This window comes from Ovis aries, chromosome 22 (genome assembly GCF_016772045.2).
Source record: "Ovis aries strain OAR_USU_Benz2616 breed Rambouillet chromosome 22, ARS-UI_Ramb_v3.0, whole genome shotgun sequence".
Classification (NCBI taxonomy): Eukaryota; Metazoa; Chordata; class Mammalia; order Artiodactyla; family Bovidae; genus Ovis; species Ovis aries.
The window spans coordinates 21,569,731-21,588,972 of record NC_056075.1 but is presented as its reverse complement, the minus strand read 5'-3'; the positions used below and the strand labels follow the sequence as shown (position 1 = coordinate 21,588,972).

At 53.1% G+C, this 19,242-nt stretch overlaps 2 protein-coding genes across 4 annotated transcripts; one reads left to right on the top strand and one right to left on the bottom strand.

Annotated features, from left to right (window-relative positions):
- The first annotated feature begins 23 nt into the window (after positions 1-23).
- Positions 24-1,191, top strand: MRPL43 (mitochondrial ribosomal protein L43). The gene is made up of 3 exons (XM_027960591.2): positions 24-189; positions 279-385; positions 501-1,191. The coding sequence occupies exons 1-3, from the start codon at positions 59-61 to the stop codon at positions 740-742; spliced, it is 480 nt and encodes a 159-aa protein (XP_027816392.1). The 5' UTR covers positions 24-58; the 3' UTR covers positions 743-1,191.
- Positions 1,192-1,963: 772 nt separating this feature from the next.
- On the bottom strand, positions 1,964-15,874 carry SEMA4G (semaphorin 4G). 3 transcript variants are annotated; one of them, XR_009598125.1, is made up of 16 exons: positions 15,809-15,874; positions 12,252-12,718; positions 12,004-12,152; positions 11,676-11,738; positions 8,721-8,819; positions 8,505-8,598; positions 8,242-8,355; positions 7,868-8,037; positions 7,614-7,783; positions 7,217-7,361; positions 6,866-7,088; positions 6,340-6,455; positions 5,987-6,162; positions 5,732-5,793; positions 3,202-4,259; positions 1,964-3,074 (listed from the first exon to the last, which is right to left on the bottom strand). XR_009598125.1 is itself a non-coding variant. In XM_060405136.1 (15 exons), exons 2-15 carry the CDS (start codon positions 12,373-12,375, stop codon positions 3,430-3,432), a joined length of 2,535 nt encoding a protein of 844 aa, XP_060261119.1. In that variant the 5' UTR covers positions 12,376-12,718; positions 15,809-15,874; the 3' UTR covers positions 1,964-3,429. The 3 variants fall into 3 exon arrangements, 1 of the variants encoding a protein (XP_060261119.1); XM_060405136.1 differs by having other exon boundaries at positions 1,964-4,259; XR_009598126.1 differs by lacking the exons at positions 12,004-12,152; positions 15,809-15,874 and having other exon boundaries at positions 12,252-12,404.
- Between the last annotated feature and the right edge of the window lie 3,368 nt (positions 15,875-19,242).

The window sequence follows — 19,242 nt, the reverse complement described above, 5'->3', positions numbered from 1 at the left end:
CTGGTTCGCCCCGCCCCCACTCCGCGAGACCCGGCTTTGCGACCGGAGAGCTGTGGCCATGACTGCCCGCGGGACCGCGAGCCGCTTCCTGGCGAGTGTCCTGCACAACGGGCTGGGTCGCTACGTGCAGCAGCTGCAGCGGCTCAGCTTTAGCCTCAGCCGTGATGCGCCCTCGTCCCGCGGCGCCAGGTGAGCCGAGGAAGGGCGCGGGGGTGCGACTCCAGCCGCGGTCGCCCCGGGTCAGGGGTCACCTTACTCACCCTTCTCTGGTCCCTCAGGGAGTTCGTGGAACGGGAGGTGACCGACTTCGCCCGCCGGAATCCCGGGGTCGTCATATATGTGAACCCGCGGCCGTGCTGTGTGCCGAGAGTAGTGGCCGAATACCGTGAGTGGGGCCGGGCGAGGGCTGGAGGGCGGCGTCGGAGCGGGGCTCGGCCCGTTTGCCTGCCGCTTTTCTGACCCCTGCTCCGCTTCTGTTATCCCCATCTCCCTTCGACCAGTTAATGGGGCTGTGCGCGAGGAGAGCCTGAACTGCAAGTCGGTCGAGGAGATCGCCACACTGGTGCAGAAGCTGGCCGACCAGTCGGGCTTGGACGTGATCCGCATCCGCAAGCCCTTCCACACGGACAGTCCTAGCATCCAGGGTCAATGGCACCCCTTCACCAACAAACCGACAGCACTGGGCGGGCTGCGCCCTCGAGAGGTCCAGAATCCTGCCCCAACCCAGCGGCCAGCACAATGAAGACCAACTCCATACCCATAGTTTGGACTCTCACTCCAGCAGAGGTGGTTCCTGCTCCTGGTTTGCTTCACGGGAGATAGATGGAGCCCACCAATGGGTACTTTTGCTTGGGATAAAGAAGAGCTGCCTGTCTGTTTTGATGTCCACCGTTAGGGGCAGGGACTGTGAGTCTCCTCATTCTTAGCCAGTTGACATCCTGAAACCTGAGAATCTTCAGAGATTTGACTTGGTCTTCATTTCTTAAATCCAAATCAATAATAGTGATCTCAAAGCACAGTGAGGGCTTTCAAGGCTGGCTTCTGAAGAATTCCTTTTGGCTTGTTTCTGTAGCCAGTGACCAAGAGAGTCTGCTGTGAGCCTGGCATTGGGCTAGGCCCTTTATATCTATGTGAATGTTGTGTGCAGATTAGAAAACTGAAGTTAATAAATTTGCCAAGGTCGCACTTGAAGTCTGCTTCAAAATAACACCAATTTTTGACTATTCTAAAACCAGAAGCAAATGAATAATAACTCTTCAGGATGGTGTAGTATCAAAGGCCATATGATTAATCTAGGCTTAACCGTTGGAAAGAGTGATTCTCAGACCATCTGATTAATAGGCAACATCTTCTAGAACTAGGGAGGGGAGGAGATGATGAGAAAAAGAGCCAGGAGGTAAAAACCTAGAAACTTTTGTATGAATTCTTGAATTGTCATTAATTTTGTCATCCCCTTATCACCATGATCAGTAAATAGTGATCATTTTAAAAAGCCTGTGTGCCTGCTCAGGACAATCAGGATGGAAGCTGAGGATCCCACCTTCTGCAAAAGTAAAAAAATAATTTTAGTTTTGGCTGTGTCGGGTCCTCGTTGCTGCACACTGGCTTTCTCTAGTTGTGCAGAGCCTTCTCATTGCGGTGGCTTCTCTTGTTGTGAAGCACAGACTCTAGCGCACATGGGCTTCAGTAGTTGTGGTGAATAGCTCAGTAGTTGCATTCCCGGGCTCTAGAGCACAGGCTCAGTAGCTGTGACGCACTGGCGTAGTTGCTCATGGGATCTTCCCGGACCATGTCTCCTGCATTGGCAGCCGAATTCTTTACCACTGGGCCACTAGGGAAGCCCTGAAAATGGTTGTATGGAAAGCAAAGCCCACCCTGAAGCATCTTTATCATAAGCTTAGAAGCCTGTCTCCTGGTGATCAGGGGAAGACCAGCCTAGACCAAGCAGACCACTCATAGTAGCTGTGGGGAAAAGGGTATTTATTAACCGACAGTAGGGGGAGGAGCTGAGCCCAGCCTCCCCACTCTGTCACATGCCTGTCCCGCCTACCTGCGTGGTGAGCGGGGGCATTTCTAAAGAAGTGTAGCCAGTTTACAATAAATACATTCATTGTGGGGTAGAGGAAGGAGAGGTTGGGTGAAGGGTAGTAAAAATCCGTGGGATTCCACGTTCTCAGCTACAAAAATAACAGTCATCCTCACCCGAGGGAAATGGGGGAGCTCCGTCAGGTTTTGATTGTCCCATGTGGGCCTGGAAACTTCAGAGGCCCCTGGACCCTGAAAGTGCCCCGGTGAGGTAGGACAGGGGTGGGAGCCAAGCATCCAGACTCCCAGCCTCTGCCCTTTGCATAGTTCTGAGAACGGGCATCAGTGCCAGGTGAGAACTCAGATCTCTCCTCCCCCTGCTCTGATCTAGGGGCAGCAGATGCTTGGTGCCCAGAAGGGAGGCTGGCTCACTGAGTGCAGTGTTGGTCACCCGTCCTAAGGAAGTGTCTGCAAGGACAGCTAAATGGGAGACAGCTCTCCCTCAAATGTTCATGGACCAAATCCAACAGACACAGGTTCGATGCAGCAAGGGGAGGCTCAGAAGGTGCATGTGAATGGAAATGTAAGCACATGTGCGTGAGGAACACCATGCCTGGAGCTGTCTCTGGCACTCCTGAGAGTGATCAGGGAGTAGGGAGGCTGACTCACAAGGGCTACACATTAGGGGAGAAGAGGGAAGGATGTGGGAGTCTTACCTTCCCAGGCTGGCCTGTTGCCAAGCTCTTGCCAAAGAGGTCATCACATGGGGCTGGGACTACAGGAAAAGACTAGATAGGATGGGAGGTGGCAATTAAGAGGGTACCCAAAGTCCAGAAGAAGGAATGAAATGCAGGAATGCACCAGGAGGTGGGGGTGGGGGCCCTGCAGCCCAGCTGATAGGCATTCTTCCATGTGCGCACGTGAATGCACGCAGGGCTCAGGTGGCTCTGGTGGCTGGCAGAGGTCTGGTTTGTTTTCAGGACCGTCCAGCACATAGGGCCAGGCAGAGGGTGGTGACCTTGAGGCCACCTGGACCTGCAGAGCCCTGCCTGGGAGAAAGAGGAAGGGTGTAAGCAGATGATTGGGGCAGGAGGATGGCATCCTCTCCTCCCAAGTGCTTAGGTTAAAAGGGAAGAGGAGTGGGGGCTGGGACTGCAGAGCCTGAGGGGCACCTACCTCTGAGGAGCACCGGTTGACCTGGGCTGCTCACAGATGGGTCTGTGGAGAGACTGAGAAGGGGGCTTTGGCTGGGCCTGACGCTGGCCAGCCCTACAGGGACATCACAAAGTTGGGAGAAGGGCCTGGAGTTGCGGGGATGAGGGTAAGGTGTCCGTTGGGGAGCCAGCGGCCCAGCCTGGTACAGGCAGGCTGGTTTGGAAGAGCATTTGTCCTGGGAGGCTGGGCTCAGACAGAGCTTTCATCCAGGTGCTCTACGAGCTGTGTGTGCTTCCTCTTCTCCAGGATGCGGCTGAGCTCCTCCGCAAAAGAGCAGGGCCCCACCGGCACTCCATTGTTGCTCTGCCTCAGGAGCACGTAGCTGTTGCCATTCATCCTGCGCAGCCGGCTGGGCAGCGTCACCAGCCCATTGGTCAGCTCAGTTGGTGGCGGTGGGGGGGGTGGTGGCGGCGGGGCTGGGGTTCCCTCTCCGGGGATGATCTGGAGGCAGCCACCCTCCAGGCCCCCAGCCCCTTCTCCATCATCACCGTCATCTTCCTCTCCAGGACACTGGCCTGAGACTGTCTGCAACTGCACAGCAGAGCCCCCTGCCCGGCCAGCCCGACCCAGTGAGTATTTTCGACGGTGCCCTTGTCCGCCTCCCCGAAGACAGGCCACGTAGAAGAGGGAGGAAGCCAGGATGAGGCAGAGGCCACCAAGTGCAGCAATGGCTAACACGTAGAGCAGCCGCACATCCGGTGCCAGCTGTGCCCCAGGCATGGCAGGGGCTTGTGGAGCAGGCGCTGGAGTGGCTGGCCGCACTGTGAGGCTGTAGGAGGCCAGCAGGGTGCGGAGGCCGTTCTCTTCAGCATAGCAGCCGTAGCTGCCACTGTGCTCAGGCTGCGTGTCTGTTACCAGCAGCCCATCCACACCCACGCGGTAGCCATCCTGCCCATCGCTCAGGCCCATGCTCCCATTGAGCAGCCACAAGGCCCGGGCCAGGTTGGATGGCTGGTCACAGGGCAATAGGACATCATCACCCCGAAGCACAGAACGGGTCTTCAGTGGTGGTGGTGGCCCTGGAGGGAGCAAGGGACAGGAGAATGTGGTCAGTGCCTGCTTATCCTGGGAGGCACTGGAGATGGCAAGCCAGGTGGTTCACTGTTAGGTCCCCAGCACCACACACAGAATCTAGAGTTGCAGGACTAAGCCCTCTGTGCTCATGCTCCCACGCAAGGTTCAGTTGGCCCATCTCAGTGGTTTCAGTTCCTGACATCTACCAGTGATTCCTCATTTCTGTCTCCAACAAAGAGTTTTCTACTGAGCGTAGACTTGACTTTCTTCTACGTGCCATACATCTCTTGGACATGTCACAGGAACTGAGGCCAAAAGCTCCCTCTTAGATGACACTGGGTATTTTTCTTGAATTGTCATCACCAGTTGTATGGCACCACCAGCCATTTCCCAGAAACCTGAGTTTCCCTTGTCTCTTTCTCCCCTTCACCTTTGTATCTAACCCTCACTAAGATTCTGCTTCCAGAATCTTTCTCAGACCTGTTCACGTCTCTCCTTCCCCAGCTGCTGGCCCTCACCTAATCCATTCTTTACGCAGCAGTGGGCTGACCTTTTAAAAACACTAAACTAAAAAAAGAAAATGAATAGGATATATTAAATGCAGAGTGAGAAAAATAATAAAGTCAAATCTGTGTTTTAAATTAATAAATAAATAAATAAATAAATAAAATACACTAAACTGATGATCCCATCCCCCTGCCTCGGCACAGTCCTGCCCATCTCTCCAGCCTCTTCTCTCATTCAAACACCAAGCTTGCTCTTCCCTCTACTTGGGTGTCGTCCCCTTCCTCGTGCCCTGTATTAGCCAGGTTAACTCCGAGGAGAAAGCGTAACAGTGAACAAAAGCACAGATTCCAATCAGCCTGCTTGGGGTTAGGCTCATTTGAGCCTACTGCTTAAGAGCTGATCAATTTGGGGTAGTTTACTTATTCTCTCTGTTACTCGGAGAGATTGCCTCTCATGGAGATGGTAATAATGGCACCTGTCTCATAGGAATGCTCTGAGAACAAAGGAAATGCGTGTGTTTGATCAGTGCTTGCCACATGGTAAATCCTCGGTACATATTAGCTATGATTATTATGATTATTGCTCTTGCTTCAGATATCAGCTCAGTCATCTGATCTTCCTTGGGGAAGAACCTATTATCTCTCAAACCCTTGTCATAGTTGTAATTGTTTCTTTTGTATCAAAAAAGCCAAAGAAAAGAGTTGTAATTTATTGTGTGATCATTTAATTGCCTGTGCACATACTTGGCTGTAAGCTCCAGAAGTGAGGAAAAACTTCACATCTTGAACCTGTTTGCATATTTATAGCTTTTCGTTTTGCAACAAATGTTTGTTGAATACTTACTCTCTGCTCGGTCATTCTCACTGAAAGCACAGAGTCATTCAGATACATATATGCACATACAGATGGCATCAGATGGTAAAGGGGACAGACTGCTGCCAGACCCACACACGGCCATGATGGCACTTACCTGTGACCCTGCTGCCCTCGCAGCCTCGGTTTCCTCTCTCGATGTCCTGTATGAGTGCTGTCCTGGAGACAGAGGATTGGGATTCAAGAACAAGGGAAATGGCTGTAGTTTGCCCAGTGGAAGGGTCAGTAAAGCTGTTACTAACAACTGGACCCTACTCCCTCAGCTGGCAGGCCCTCCTTCACCCCTTAGGCCCTGATTCCCGGGGCAAATGGGACCCTCGAACCGCCCCCCCCCAACCCCCATGCCTCTCACCTGCTACTTTGGGACCTGTTGGCTACGGTGGTGGTCACCATGCAGGCATGGGTGCTGGGGTCCCAGCCACAGTAGGGGTCTCGGGCCAGGATGCAGTCATAGCAGGAGCGGTAGCGGGAGCAGCTGGACAGTGGTAGCTGGATGATGCCACTTGGTGCCCCCACATAGAGGCTATGCTAGGAGTCAGAGAGAACAGCTGGTTGGCAGCACCTCACTCCCACTTACAGACACACACACACATACACACACACACACACACACACACACACACACACAGCCAGTGTCCAGCCTCCCACCTCCCTCTGTCTACTCTGGCAAGACCAGAATATTGAGGGTCATGAGTCAGGAGCTACCTGCATCGGAGAGATGACCAGGTTCTCCACAGACTGGGGCTCCTTGAACACCTGTGTCTCTTCAATAATGTGCATCCCAGAGCCCAGGACCACAGCCTTGTGGATCCAGCCATCAGCTGGTATGGGAATGGCAGAAGGTCAGACTCCCAGCAGTGGAAGCTACTCTCAGCCCCCTGCAATAAATAGCCTAACGGGAACAGCTTGGAGTCCTGAGGTCAGGGACAAGGATTCAGCCAGTAGCAGTGGGTTCTCCCGAGATTGGAAACTCCACACTAGTCATGGCAAGAATTATTGGATTTAGAAGCATTAGTGACCAGGGTCAAATGTCATTGTGGTTGGTGACAGGAGTCAGCAGTCACTAAGAGCTAGTGGTCCTTGGGGACCAGTAGTGATTGTTCACTGAAGAATCAACATCAGTGGTCACCAGGGTTTTGTGATCGGGGTCCTCCAGGGGACTGGACGTCAATAGGGATCAAGGACTCAGGCCAGCAGTCACCAAAGGGCTCAGGCCAGGGGTCAGAAGCACCTGTGCCCAGAAAGAGCAGGTCATAGGTGGGTCCGGCGGGTGTGCTGACAGGTGTCCCTGTGAGGTGTGTGTAGCGCACACTGCGCTTGAGCAGCAGGGGCCGTCCGCGTGCGGGCACCACAGGCCGAGCCATCAGTGGGTGTAACTTCACAAAGTCCAGGACCAGAGATGGCAAGTCCTGGGATGAGTTGTAGCCTCGGCTTCTCAGTGAATCTGTAATGCACTGTGGTGGGGGATAGGGTGGTGAACCTTAGAATTCCACCACTGGCCCACCCTCCCCACAAGGTTAGACCTCCTCCCTATCTTAGGGGTCCTGTCTATTCAGCACTGACCCCAGGCCTCAGCACTCACCGAGCCAGGCCGGGGCTCTGGCACCCCACCCTCGTAGCGGCCCCAGCGCCGGACACCATCCTGGTATTCCATGTAGGGGCCTGCGAAGACAGCCTGCACCTCGGCCAGGTCATAGCGGCACACGGCTGAGGCCTCGAGGGTCTTCCTAAGGATGGGATGGAGGGGAGGGGGCTGAGTCACACTGAAAGGAGCCTGCCTACCTGCCCAGCCTGGAGTCCACCGTTGCTCTGACTGAGTCCGCAGGCCCTCTCCTGAGTGGCAGCAGACCCCTGGATGTGCCTGAAGTTCTCTCTCTGAGGCTGGCTTCCCCCGGGGAGTCCTCTCTCATCTCCCCTGACCTAAGCTCCAGTCTCTGTGCTGTCCCCATCCCTCGCCTTCCCGCCATCCCCGAACTGACCACTGTGTGGTCAGCGTGAAGGCCGCATAGAAGTGTGTGTGTGCTGAGGTGTCAGCTCGCAGGCTGCAGACACTGCGCAGCGTCTCATACTGTGGGATGTGGCAGATGAGGCGCGCCTTCAAGAAGGAGGTCCACTTCTTCTGCAGGATCTTCTTCCCTCCCAGGTCTCCCTGGGGGGGCAGGGGGCAGGGGGTCAATGGCCAGGGCCAGAGATTCAGCCTCTACACCCTTGCCCTGACCTCAGTCCTCCTCACCTTGCACACCCGGGCCACACGGGCCACGCGGTGACTGCTGCGGCTCTGAGCAAAGCTGCCTGCACCCTCCTCAGCAGCGCGCTCCGTGAAGAAGTAGTAAACTTTGTCGTCATCACCCACGGCACTGGCCTGGCTCTCCCGCACCAGGACGGAGAACACAAACTCAGCATCTGTGGGTCAGGTGGCTTCTGAGATAGTTTGGGGATCTCCACCCACTGCCCCCATCCCCACCGCACCGCACTGATTCAGCCACACCCAGGAAGAGACAGGCTCACCTGGGAATTTCGGGATGGGATGATGGTCAACTGCCCAAGGGAGTACGGATGCAGAAACAGTCCCCTGCCCCCCATCACCCTGGGCCTCATCCTCCTAACCATTGAGCCAGTGCATCGGTGCCTCCTCCGTCCTCAGGGAGTGTGGGTGCCGGCTCCGGCGGATGTCAGGGATGCTCCGGAATTCATACCGAGTGGCTGTGTAGAGGCCTCCATCTGAGGCACAAACATGCCCAGCACGAGAGACACGTCACACATAAGACACATAATACTACATGGGTGGCAAGTCCTAGCAATGAGATCCATGTCTCCCAGACAGCATGCCTGTGGTTGAGGGGCCCATGTGGAGAGGAGAGCATGCTTACCAATGATGAGGCCAGTGAAGCCACGGGCTGGGTCGTAAGGACACTTCTCCTTCCCCTCCTCGAAGCTGGTTGGCAAGGTGAAGGCCTCAGCATCCTGGGGGAGGAGGGGCCCAAAGTCAGTGATCCTGAGGACAGGCCAGGGTTGTTACCGAAGGTCAGAAGGGTCCAGGGTCAGGGAGCAGGGGCGGCAGTCAGGGCACGGGCAAACACACTCACAATGGCTGCACAGAGAGGCTGGAAGGCGTGAGTCCCACATGCGTAGAGGTGGGTGGCATTGAGCCGCTGCAGGAATCGCACATGGTTGAAGCACTCGGTCTGTGGGATAGACGAGGAGGGCTGTGAGCACCAGGCCTCCTTAGAGACTGCTTCCATTAGGCCAGCTCTGTCGTCTGGCTCTTGCCCCCACCCACAGGACAAAAGGTTCCTTCTAAGATCCTGGTGGGTGTTCTCACTGCTCAGGACACAGATTGGTCCCGGGAACTTGCTGTCCTTTGACTCCTCTCCCCTTGGCTAGCTCAGCTCACCTGACACACTTGGCTGGCTTCTCCTGCATCTTCTGTAGTCCCCTAGTCTGGGGGCTCCAAGGGCTCTCACCACCTGAAGATGCTTCTCTCTTGCATCTTCACAGCACCGTCCACCAGGCATGGAGCTCCCACACCCGCTTCAGGGTGGCATTACCAAACTTACCCCCCAGGTTCCAGCCATTGCTCCACCTGCTAGCCCACAGACATGTTGAACTCTTGCTGTCAGAAACCAAGCTTATCCCCTCCTCCATCCTGTGCATCTTCTCCCTTGAACCTGTTCTTCCAGTCTTTCCCACCTCACTTCATCCGTCCATCCTATTACTAAGTCCAGAAACCAGGCGTCATCTTTGCTGCTTCCCATTCCCTCACCCCCACATTCAGTCTCTCCGTGATTAGGTCTTTATCCTGCACGTCCCATGACTCGGTCCACTTCCCCTCCACTGCCATCACCCTAGTCCACTTATCACTGTCATCTCTTCCCTGGGCAGCCACAGCGACCACCTGACAGCTCCCCCACCTCCCTGCCTCTCTTTACAAAAGCTGTTTATTGATTCAGTGAATGAAGAATACAAGCACACGGTGTAAATTCAAAAGGTACAAAGGGATATGTTGTAAACAGCCTCCTTTTTTATCCTGTTGCCTTCAAAGGAGACTGCTGTTACCATTGTCTGGATTTTCCTTTCAGAGAGATTCTACCAGTCAGCACCCTCTTGCAACCCACTTTCCGAGGCATATTTTAAAAATGTAAACCAGATCATCTCACTGCTGTATTTAAAACCCTTCTGTGACTCACCAGAGTCCTGAACATAGGGCCCCACATGCTCCTGGCCCTACATGACAGAGCCCTGCCCGTTCCTCTGGCCTCATTCACCCTCCTGCAGCCACAGTGGCCTTCTCCGCCTACCAAATGCCCTAAGCTGATGCCCTCTTGACTTCTTTGTCTTGTTAATGATTCCTCCTCCTGTCTGTTACCCAGGGTTTGAGTCCATGCAGGCCTCTATGTCTTTACCCCACCCTCACCAGGTGCAGACTTTGGCATCCAGCCCTCCTCTGACCAGCTTGCTCAGGCCTCCCTCCTCTGACCTATATGATGCCCCCTACCTCCGCACTACCTTTCTTGCCTCCAGCCTCACTCTGTTTTAATTCATTTAGTGCCTGAGACCAGATAAATATTCTTAAAATAGTGTTTCCCCAAGATGTTTCCATTAAAAAAGGGGGAGCGGGGAGGGGGAGTTCTGTGGTCAAATGGATAGAAAACCACAGGTAAAAGCTATCTTTACTGGGGACACCTCAAAGCCTTAAGGGTATCCCTGTGCATTGTAGGATTGAACATGCAGCATTTTCCAAACTCATCTAACTATTAAACATCTCTTTTGAAAATTATTGCTTCTCAGAACATGCTTTGGGAAATGTTCTTCTAAAGTCAAAGAATGGTTCGGGACCAGTAGTGTGTCAGCTTCATCTGGAAGCTCATTAGCGTCGCAGAATCGCAGGCCTTTCCCCAGACCTTCTGAGTTAGCATCTGCATTTATAATACACCCAGGTGATTCAAGTGCATGTCAAAGCTTGAAAGTCTCTAAAATATCAAATGGTGAGGGTACCACTGTCATAGAATAAAATCCAAACCCTCAGCTGGGTGTTAACAGCCCTCCATAAATTGGGCTCCATTTGCTTCACCAGCTCCATTTTCCACCCACGTTACACTTAGAGGCATCCTTTGATGGAATCTCCTGGAGACGCCTTTAAGTGCTGCAGACCCACTAGGTCAGAATCCCCCAGCTTGTGGGCCTTGGCGTATTTTTAAAAAGCTCTCCAGTTTCTTCCCTGGCAGTCCAGTGGTTAAGACTTTGTGCTTCCACTGCAGAGGGTGCTGGTTCAATCCCTGGTTGGGGAACTAAGATTCTGATATGCCATGCCACAAAAAAAATAAAAACACTGTGTAAAAAGCTCTCCAGATGAATCTGTTACATAGCCAGACATAGGACCCCTGCAGACATTCTGTTCTTTAGCTAGAAAGGGCTGACACTTCACTAGAGAGTGTTAGTTGCTCAGTCGTGTCCAGTGTCCGACTCTGCGACCCCATGGATTGTAGCCTGCCAGGCTCCTCTGTCCATGGGATTCTCCAGGCAAGAGTACTGGAGTGTGTTGCCATGCCCTTCTCCAGGGGATCTTCCTGACCCAGGGATTGAACCCAGGTCTCCCACATTAAGGACAGACATTCTACTGTCTGAGCCACCAAGGAAGCCTGACACTTCACTAATAACTATGGAAAAGTGGGTATTTGAGCTATTCCTTGACCAAAGCCTCATTTTTCTCATTGAAAGTGGAGGATAACACCATTTCCTAGGATTATTTTAGAATGAAATTAGATAATAGCTAAATCAGCACTTACTAGAGATTACCTATTGTTATCATGATTATTATTTGGGAGCCCAGAGGAGATTGAGATAATATCCAAAACCACGCTAGTAGGTCACCAGATGTTTGCATTACAAGTATTGCTCCCAGGCCGGCCACTCCAGCGGCACTCACAGTGGTTGCTGCAACTGACTGGCTGATCTGTTTCTCCATCTATGTCCCCACCAACTGTGATAGCCCCCACTGAAGAGAAAGAGGAAAGGAGTTGGGAACAGGGCGGATCACATACCTGGTTGTTTTTCCCTTTTTGATGACATTTGCTTTGCATCTCTGGGGAGGCCTCCCAGCGAATCTGGAGGGGGTGGTAAAGGGAATAGGCTGATGCATAGAACCCAATGCCTTTGACTTTCCCCATTGCCTTTGGGACAAGGTGATAGGACCCCAGGGTGAGGTAAGTGTCAGAAGGAGCACTGGATGTAAAAGAGACCTGGGCCAGGAAAGGCAGTGCTGTCTGACCAGGGGGTTACGGAAGACTGACAGGGTTTCCAGAAGTTGAGGTCCTAAGATGCTGAATGAAGCTGGATACCCTCTGGGCGGTCTAGGCTCCAGGGGCTGACCTCTTTGTGAGTCCCGTCTCCTATGTCTTGCGCATTGAGAGAGAAGAGGGCACCTCGGGCTCCCACCAGCAGCCTTGCGGAGGCCTCCTCCAGCAGCAGTGTTGAGTAGTTCTGGGCTTGGCCCTTGAAGTGCCGGGTCCCAGAGAGCTCTGGGGAGAGCGGGATCTATGAGCCCAGCCCTGGGACTGACTGCCTCCCCACCTCCAGCCCCTGGCTCCTGCTGCCTTTCGAGGTTGGGGCTGTCAAACCTTCGTAGGGGATGGTCATCCGCGGGGTGGCATCTAGTTCTCTGGATGGTCTCCGCAGTGAGGGCCCAGGGACTGCAGTTGCTGTGAGGAAGCTCAGGAGGAGGGGCCAGAGCCTCCCCCACATCTTCCTGGGGAGGCCCAGACCAACAAGACCCCCAAAGGGAGCCAGGGCCAGAGGTTAGGGGATGATGGGAAGAATAGTCACAGGGTATTAAGGTCCAGGGAGGTTGCTTAGAAGGTCAGAGGTCATGGGGCCAGGGAGGGTCCTGGAATCGGGAAGACATGGAATCACATGATTGTGCGGCCATGGAATCCCAGGTAAGAGGTCAAGAAGAGGGGTGGATTCCAGACTGCCTCTCGGCATCAGTTACAAACTCCATGGTGGGGTCACACAGGGGTTGTAGATCACTGGTGGGGTCACCCTGCCCCAACAGCAGGGCTAGTTCTGGTTCACTGAGGTCTGTTTTCTGAAGAAAAGAAAAAACAAACAGAAAAAAAGTCCTTTATTCTGTGTGTAGATGGAAAGTAGATAGCATTCCCCTCTAAGTTCAGGTGGTATCAAAGCGAGGAGGCCCAGCATCTACGAAACTCCCACAAGAGAATGAACTCCATCATTCTGTCCTCCTTGCTGTTCAGATGCAGGAAGCTGGGCGGAGCTTGCCCACTTTACAAGACCCTAGACTCCCTTCAACCCAAATCTCAGGTGACAGCCCTTCTGTAACCTAGTCAGAAGCTCAGCTAGGCCTCCATCTTGGTAGAGCCCAGGTTCTCAGGAAGAATGCCTTCTCCCAGCAGTGAGGCCCAACTCGGGCAGCAGCTGCCCCTCCGCCTGCGGGGGTGCCTTATGCAGGAAGGCCTGGGCAGAGATGCTTAATGGGCCTTTGTTTATTTTGTCCTATTTTCCCTTTGTTTTTTCTTTTCCCTGGCCTGAAAGCTCCCTCTGGAATTTCTCTTTAATTAGATACTTCTCCTCCTCAGCATTCCTCTCCAAGGGGGTGCACATCTCTGCCCTGCCCATGCGAGTCTGTACTGTACCCTCTGGCTAAGCGTCCACACGTGCCCCTACCTGCAAACAGGCACTCACAGGCACCAAAGTGGGTATCTGCCCCCTCTGCCCTCCCCTACCCTCAGCAGTGCAGCTGTCATACCTGTACAGGAAGCTCGAGCATGCAGGGTCACTTAACTGAGACATGAGCAATATGGAAAAGGTAAACGATAGAATCCTTGAGACCCTGGCCACCTCCCTTGGCACATCTTGGAGACTGTTACCACACCTGGACCCTCCCTCATGGCAACCAGCTGGGGATGGGGTTGGGAGAGGTGGCAGGTTTGATCTGACCCCTGAACTTCAGGCCTGATCTCTGAAGTTCCTTGGTTGGGCTAGGTGTGGAGAAAACCTGACTCACCCAATCTTTGACAAAGCCAGAGAGGGGCCACTGGCCTCTCCCTTTCCTTGCAGGTCAAATATTAACTAGGTGGCCTTGAAGAGAGGGCAGAGACTGGGAATTGGCCGGAGGGAGAACAGGAATTTGGAGGGTTTTTTCAAGAGGTAAAGATCACTACTGTTCTGGAGCAGAGCCCCAAAATGGAGAATGGCATATGAGTAGACTGAAGAGGCTCCCTGGACCACAGGAGGGGCATCGTATCCTAGTTTGGGGGCTGGGGCAGCAAGAGGCCCCAGGCAAACCGCCCAGGCCCCATCACTCACTGTGGAGGCACACCTGTTTACCTTTGGGGCCTCCTATTTGCTTAGTGCAGAAGTGGGGCAGGGGCAGGGGGAGCCCTGAGGCTAGGAGGGATCAGTCTCTAGGATTGGGCAAGAGGAATACACCCCAGGTCAGAGGAACCACTCAGTGTGGTGCCTGACACACCGACAGAGGTTTAAATGAGTCACGTATGTCCAGAGGAGGGAGATGTGCATGCACGTAGATACACACACATACATATTCATAGGAGGGCTATGAGCACACGTACACATGAAGAGTCAGGCACACACATTCACAGTGAGGTCTGCACAATATGTTCACCTAAAGGGCCTGCCACCTGTCTATACATATTTACATGTAAAGTTGTATTCACATGCCCGTTCAATTAGCAAGGCATCCAGTCTCAGGGGTTAACAAGGAGAGTTATACACCCACACATGTCCCTATGGAAGACTATACACCTATTCACAGGAGGGTCCTGCACCTGTAGGGACACACACACAATCGCACTGATACAGTGGGTCAGGCACCATCATGTCCACAAAAGGATCAACTATATTTGAATGCACACAGTCCTCAAACACACAATTACATCTATGCAGAGACAAGCGTATGTACATATAGGGGTCCAGTTCTCGCACTGATACAGTGGGTCAGGCACCATCATGTCCACAAAAGGATCAACTATATTTGTATGCACACAGTCCTCAAACACACAATTACATCTATGCAGAGACAAGCGTATGTACATATAGGGGTCCAGTTCTCACCGCAGGCTTGGAGGCTACCAGTATCCACTGGGAGTGAGATGCAGAGCAGAACCCTGCCTCCCTTCCCCGAAGTCCTAATTCTAAGGCCAGAATCCAAGTTTGTGTTTGTGAGTGTGTGTGTAAAGAGGAGGGAAGTTTCTGATATCAGATGCTCAAATAGGATCCATGCATGGGTCAAGGCCAGTCTGGCAAGGGAGGGAGGGGCTACATAACTCAGGCAGGAGGCGGCCCCTTGATGTAGCAAAGTAAAGATGCAATGGAACAGGTAATTTGACCCACCTCCACTCCCATGTCTACTGCAGTTCTAGATTTGGGATTTGGGCTGGGAGCGCTCAGCCTGCATTTAACCTGTTGGGCAGGAGGGTGGGGCTAAATGGGGCGGGGGGAGGGGATGGGCGGAGCTGCCACCCTCTTCCCCCAGTGACCACAAGGCTTCAAGGTCTCCAGTCCACATCCCACACACCATCTCCGGTTCCAAAGCTTGCGATCCTCCCCCAGGGCCGGCCCCCTGAACTCTGACCACCTTCCCGCTGTTAGATCTTGGGGTGGAGGGAACTGAGGAGGGTAGCCAGCAGGATCAATGTAGGGATAGGCAGGCTGTCGACCTTCATCGCAGATGTCCACCTGCCTAGTGTAGGCGGTATCCCTCTCTGCCCAGTAGGATGATGGTCTCTCCTGGCCTGAGAGCCCCTCCCCCGCTACCCTCGCCTTCATCCTGGACAGTCCGCGGTTCTCTCCTCTCCTCAGATCTAACCTCAGTCTCTACTGCTGCAGCTCGAGGACGAGCTCTCCTTCGATCCCGCCAGACGCCAGGAGACGTGACCCAGATCCCGGGGAACACTGTTCACCACGCGGGCCCCCGCCCCACTCCAGATCCCGACTCTGCGGTGGCAGGTCTGCGACCAGCGCCGCCCGAGGCCTGGCCCGCGCCCCTCTAAAGCTTTTATGCGGGACTAGGGGACTTGGCGGTGAGAAAGGCCTGGCCGAGCCTGGAAGGTTTAACAGACGTAGGGAAGGCATGGCCTGGCCCCCGCCCCCCGGCGCAGGCCCTGCCGCTGCCCGCACTCCACGCCTGTCTCACCTTTGCTCACAGATCCCCGGCCATGCAGACGGCGATGCGCGGCTCCGCGGCCCCACAGCACCAGCTGCGGGAGGAAGGGGCCGCGGCCGGAGGCGGGGCTGGTGGAGGCGGAGCCGGGGGTGGAGCAGGGGCCTGGAAGGCGGGGCCAGGGAGGCGGGGCCGCAGGGAAGGGTGCGGGGAAAGGCGCTCTCTGGTTTCGCATCCCCACCCTATACTATAGGTCAAGGCTCACACAGTGCCCTCGGGCGTCTGGCGTGCCCCGCCCCCTAGGGCCGCGCCCCCTGGTGGTGGCTTCATCACCCTGTGCGCTCTGTAAGGACTTATCCCACCTTCCTACCCCTCAGACCTAGGACCCCTTGGACTTGCTTTCTCCGGGGGATGTGCACACGTGTCCTCTGGCTGACTTAACTCTCCGAAGGCCCTCGGGCCAGTCCCCTAATGCGGAGCTCACTTTTTGCGCTCCTGCTACCTGCTTCTACTCTCTGCCTAGGGCGGAGGGCCAGAGTAGGTGTACACCAAGTGTTGGGGCAGCTCTCAACCCAGATGAGGGTCTTGATTTCTAGCTCAAGTGTATCCAGCTGTCTGCTTTTTCAGCCTGAGCTCTGAGGGGGTCAGGCTTGAAGGGATGAAAAAAATTTGACCGGAAGTGCATACCAAAAAAATGCTGTTTTTCTGATTAAAGAAGCCACAAACATTTGCACTTGTCCGCTCAGACCAACTCTTAGATGTAACTGGGGTCTACCTCCTCAGGGACTGGGTCACTCAGACACCTGCGTTCCCTTCCAGTTCATGTTGAATATCATTCTTACTCCAGATCTTACAGTGAGCTCCTCCTAGGTGAGCAAATATCCCTCCCTTTCTAGACTTGATCACCTTACCCAGCAGCAATCTAAGAAGCCTCCTAAGAATCAACTCTCCAGCTCCTTACTCAACTAGGGTAGTCCTCCCATGCACCCTGGCCCCACAATTTCCCCTCAACTCGGGTCATGCTTCCTTTCCAACACCTATTAAATCTCCCTCTAGGGTTTAAAATCAGAACTGAGCTCTAGCCACAACCTGGTCTGATCCTCCCTCTCATTTGTGACAGTACTGATATGGTCTAAGAATAAGACCAAAATGATGAGAGCCACAGGGTCAAAGGTAACTGAGCCACACATGTGCCTAGGAATCTGAGCTCTGGAGGAGCAGGGAGTGAGGGAACAGGCAGATGAGCGCTGGCCTAAGAGAAGGTCAACAAGATTGAAGTAGCTGTCATTATTTAACTGAAGGGACCCTGGAAAAGATATGTCATCCCTTTTCTCAGAATTCCCCAAAGCTCAGTTTGGCACTTCATCACATACAGTCTGTAGTTTGTGCGGCTGTGAGACTGCATGTCGCTAGACAGCAGGGCCCACGTCCCACTTCCACCACCACCAGCACTCCGTAAATAGGATGTGTGTGTATGTGGAAGGGGCGGTAGCTGGGAAGAAATGTTTACATTCAAGTGTACACAGGGAATTCCCTGGCAGTCCAGTGGGTAGGACTTTGCACTTCTACTGCAGGGGGCAGATTCATTCCCCAGTTGGGGAAATAAGATTCTGTAAGCCTTGTGGTGCAGCCAAAAATTAAAGTGTACATAAACTTTTACAAAGAGTATCCAACTTAATATTTTTCGTTGTAGTTTCATTCCACTCTGATGGATTATCAGGCCTATTTATTAGATGGGAAAACAGGCTCTAAGGCGTTAAGTGACTTGCCTTGAAATCAAGACTGGAAAAGCCTGAGAAGAGGGAAGCAGGGTGGAGAACTGTCTGAGCAAAGGTAGAGAAGAGAGAAGCAGGGTAAACCTAAAGAATTGTCTGAGCCAAGGCAGAAGTATGCGTGCTTGTAAGCTTGTGCACAGATGAGTGTTGGGGGAGTGGGCAGAAGGGAAGGGGCATGAAAGAGAAAAGTGAGTTTGATTTGATAAGATGGTTCCTAGTAGGAAAAAGAAGGGAAAAGTCAGCAAGTAATTCAGAAAACACAGAAAAAAATCTTGAAAGAGCTGATGGATTGACTAAGTGCAAGCTGGGAAGACCAGGAGACACATGGCTATGAAAAGTAAATCTGCAGTCCTTGTGGGAAAGTGGGCTGGGGGATAGTGGAGGGAGGGCAGGAAGACTACCACCTTATGGTAACAGACAGGAGAGAAATTAAAGGGCCGGGGCCCAGGGGGCTAAGGGACATAGCTCTTCATATTCACATAGAACTCAGTGCTGACTTAGGTACCTCAGGAGGTGGCAAGTAGGCCAAAATGGTTTGGTGGTCAGTTCAGCATTTAACTCACCTGCACTCTATACAAGGGAAGCCTTTCTCCTCTAAGGTGCTCTGATGGCTGACTCAGAATCTTACACATTTTCAAATAAACAGAATGTATAAATCACAATGCTGAATTCTAGCCTGGCACTTGCTAAACTGTAGCTGGGCAGTTACTTCACTCTCTTGATAATATAGATTCAGACCAAATCCATTTCTCTCTGCTGTCTTCCCACTTCAATCTCTGAACTTAATGTGTGACAGGAATTAATGGAACTTCCTATAGGAAGCCCTTTTGATTGATTCCTCTCTGCAAATCAAGTTGATAAAATATGAATGAGGGGATAGTGACAATGGGAGAGACAAGAAATCAAACTGAGAAATTAACCTCAACTTGGCCATGAATCTGAATCTGGGGACACAGGAAGGTCATTCTTTGCATGGATTATTACTTACCCTTAAAGTCACTACCCTGGCAGCTTCCTAGTTTCCTTCCTTCATAGCTTCATAGGGTGGCTATGAGAGGACCCCACTTGACAAAATTCTAGCGTACTTCACACAGAATACAAATGTGGGTCTTGTTGTTGCTAGGTTCTTCTGCCCAACTTGGCTGTAAATAAGTGGCAGAGGCCAGTGCTGGTTGCCCTCAGCCACCTATACACCAGTGTTTGGCTCCAGGATTTGCACAGACCAAGTTATTCCTTGTAGCAGGGATCCTGGGTGAGGGGGATAGGTATGAAATCCTGAAACTTGAGCACAGGTTCCCTCAGAGAACTCTGGCCTAGTCAAGTTGTCCTGCTTCTCTGTTCCCTGTGGCTGCACGTCCGTTCCTGTTTTGCCATCTCCACCTCTTAGTTTGCCCAGCACTCTCCCTTGAGGTGGCGTGACCTTTATTTCGTATGTGCATACAGCTCTTGGTGCTTCTTCAGTAGGCACTATCACCAGTTTAACAACAATGTAGTCTCACTGTTCCACTGCCTCAGGAGCCTGTTTTGCCTGTTGCTTTTCCTCCCAGCTGGTCGTCTTGGGAGTCAAACCCAAAGCTGGGCCTTCTGGTTTGCCCTCTTGACTCTATCCTGGGGAACAGTTAGCAAGGAAAAGGGAGTATCAGGACATGTCCACATAGGATGGAAAATCATCACCCACCACCCCGTCCTCAG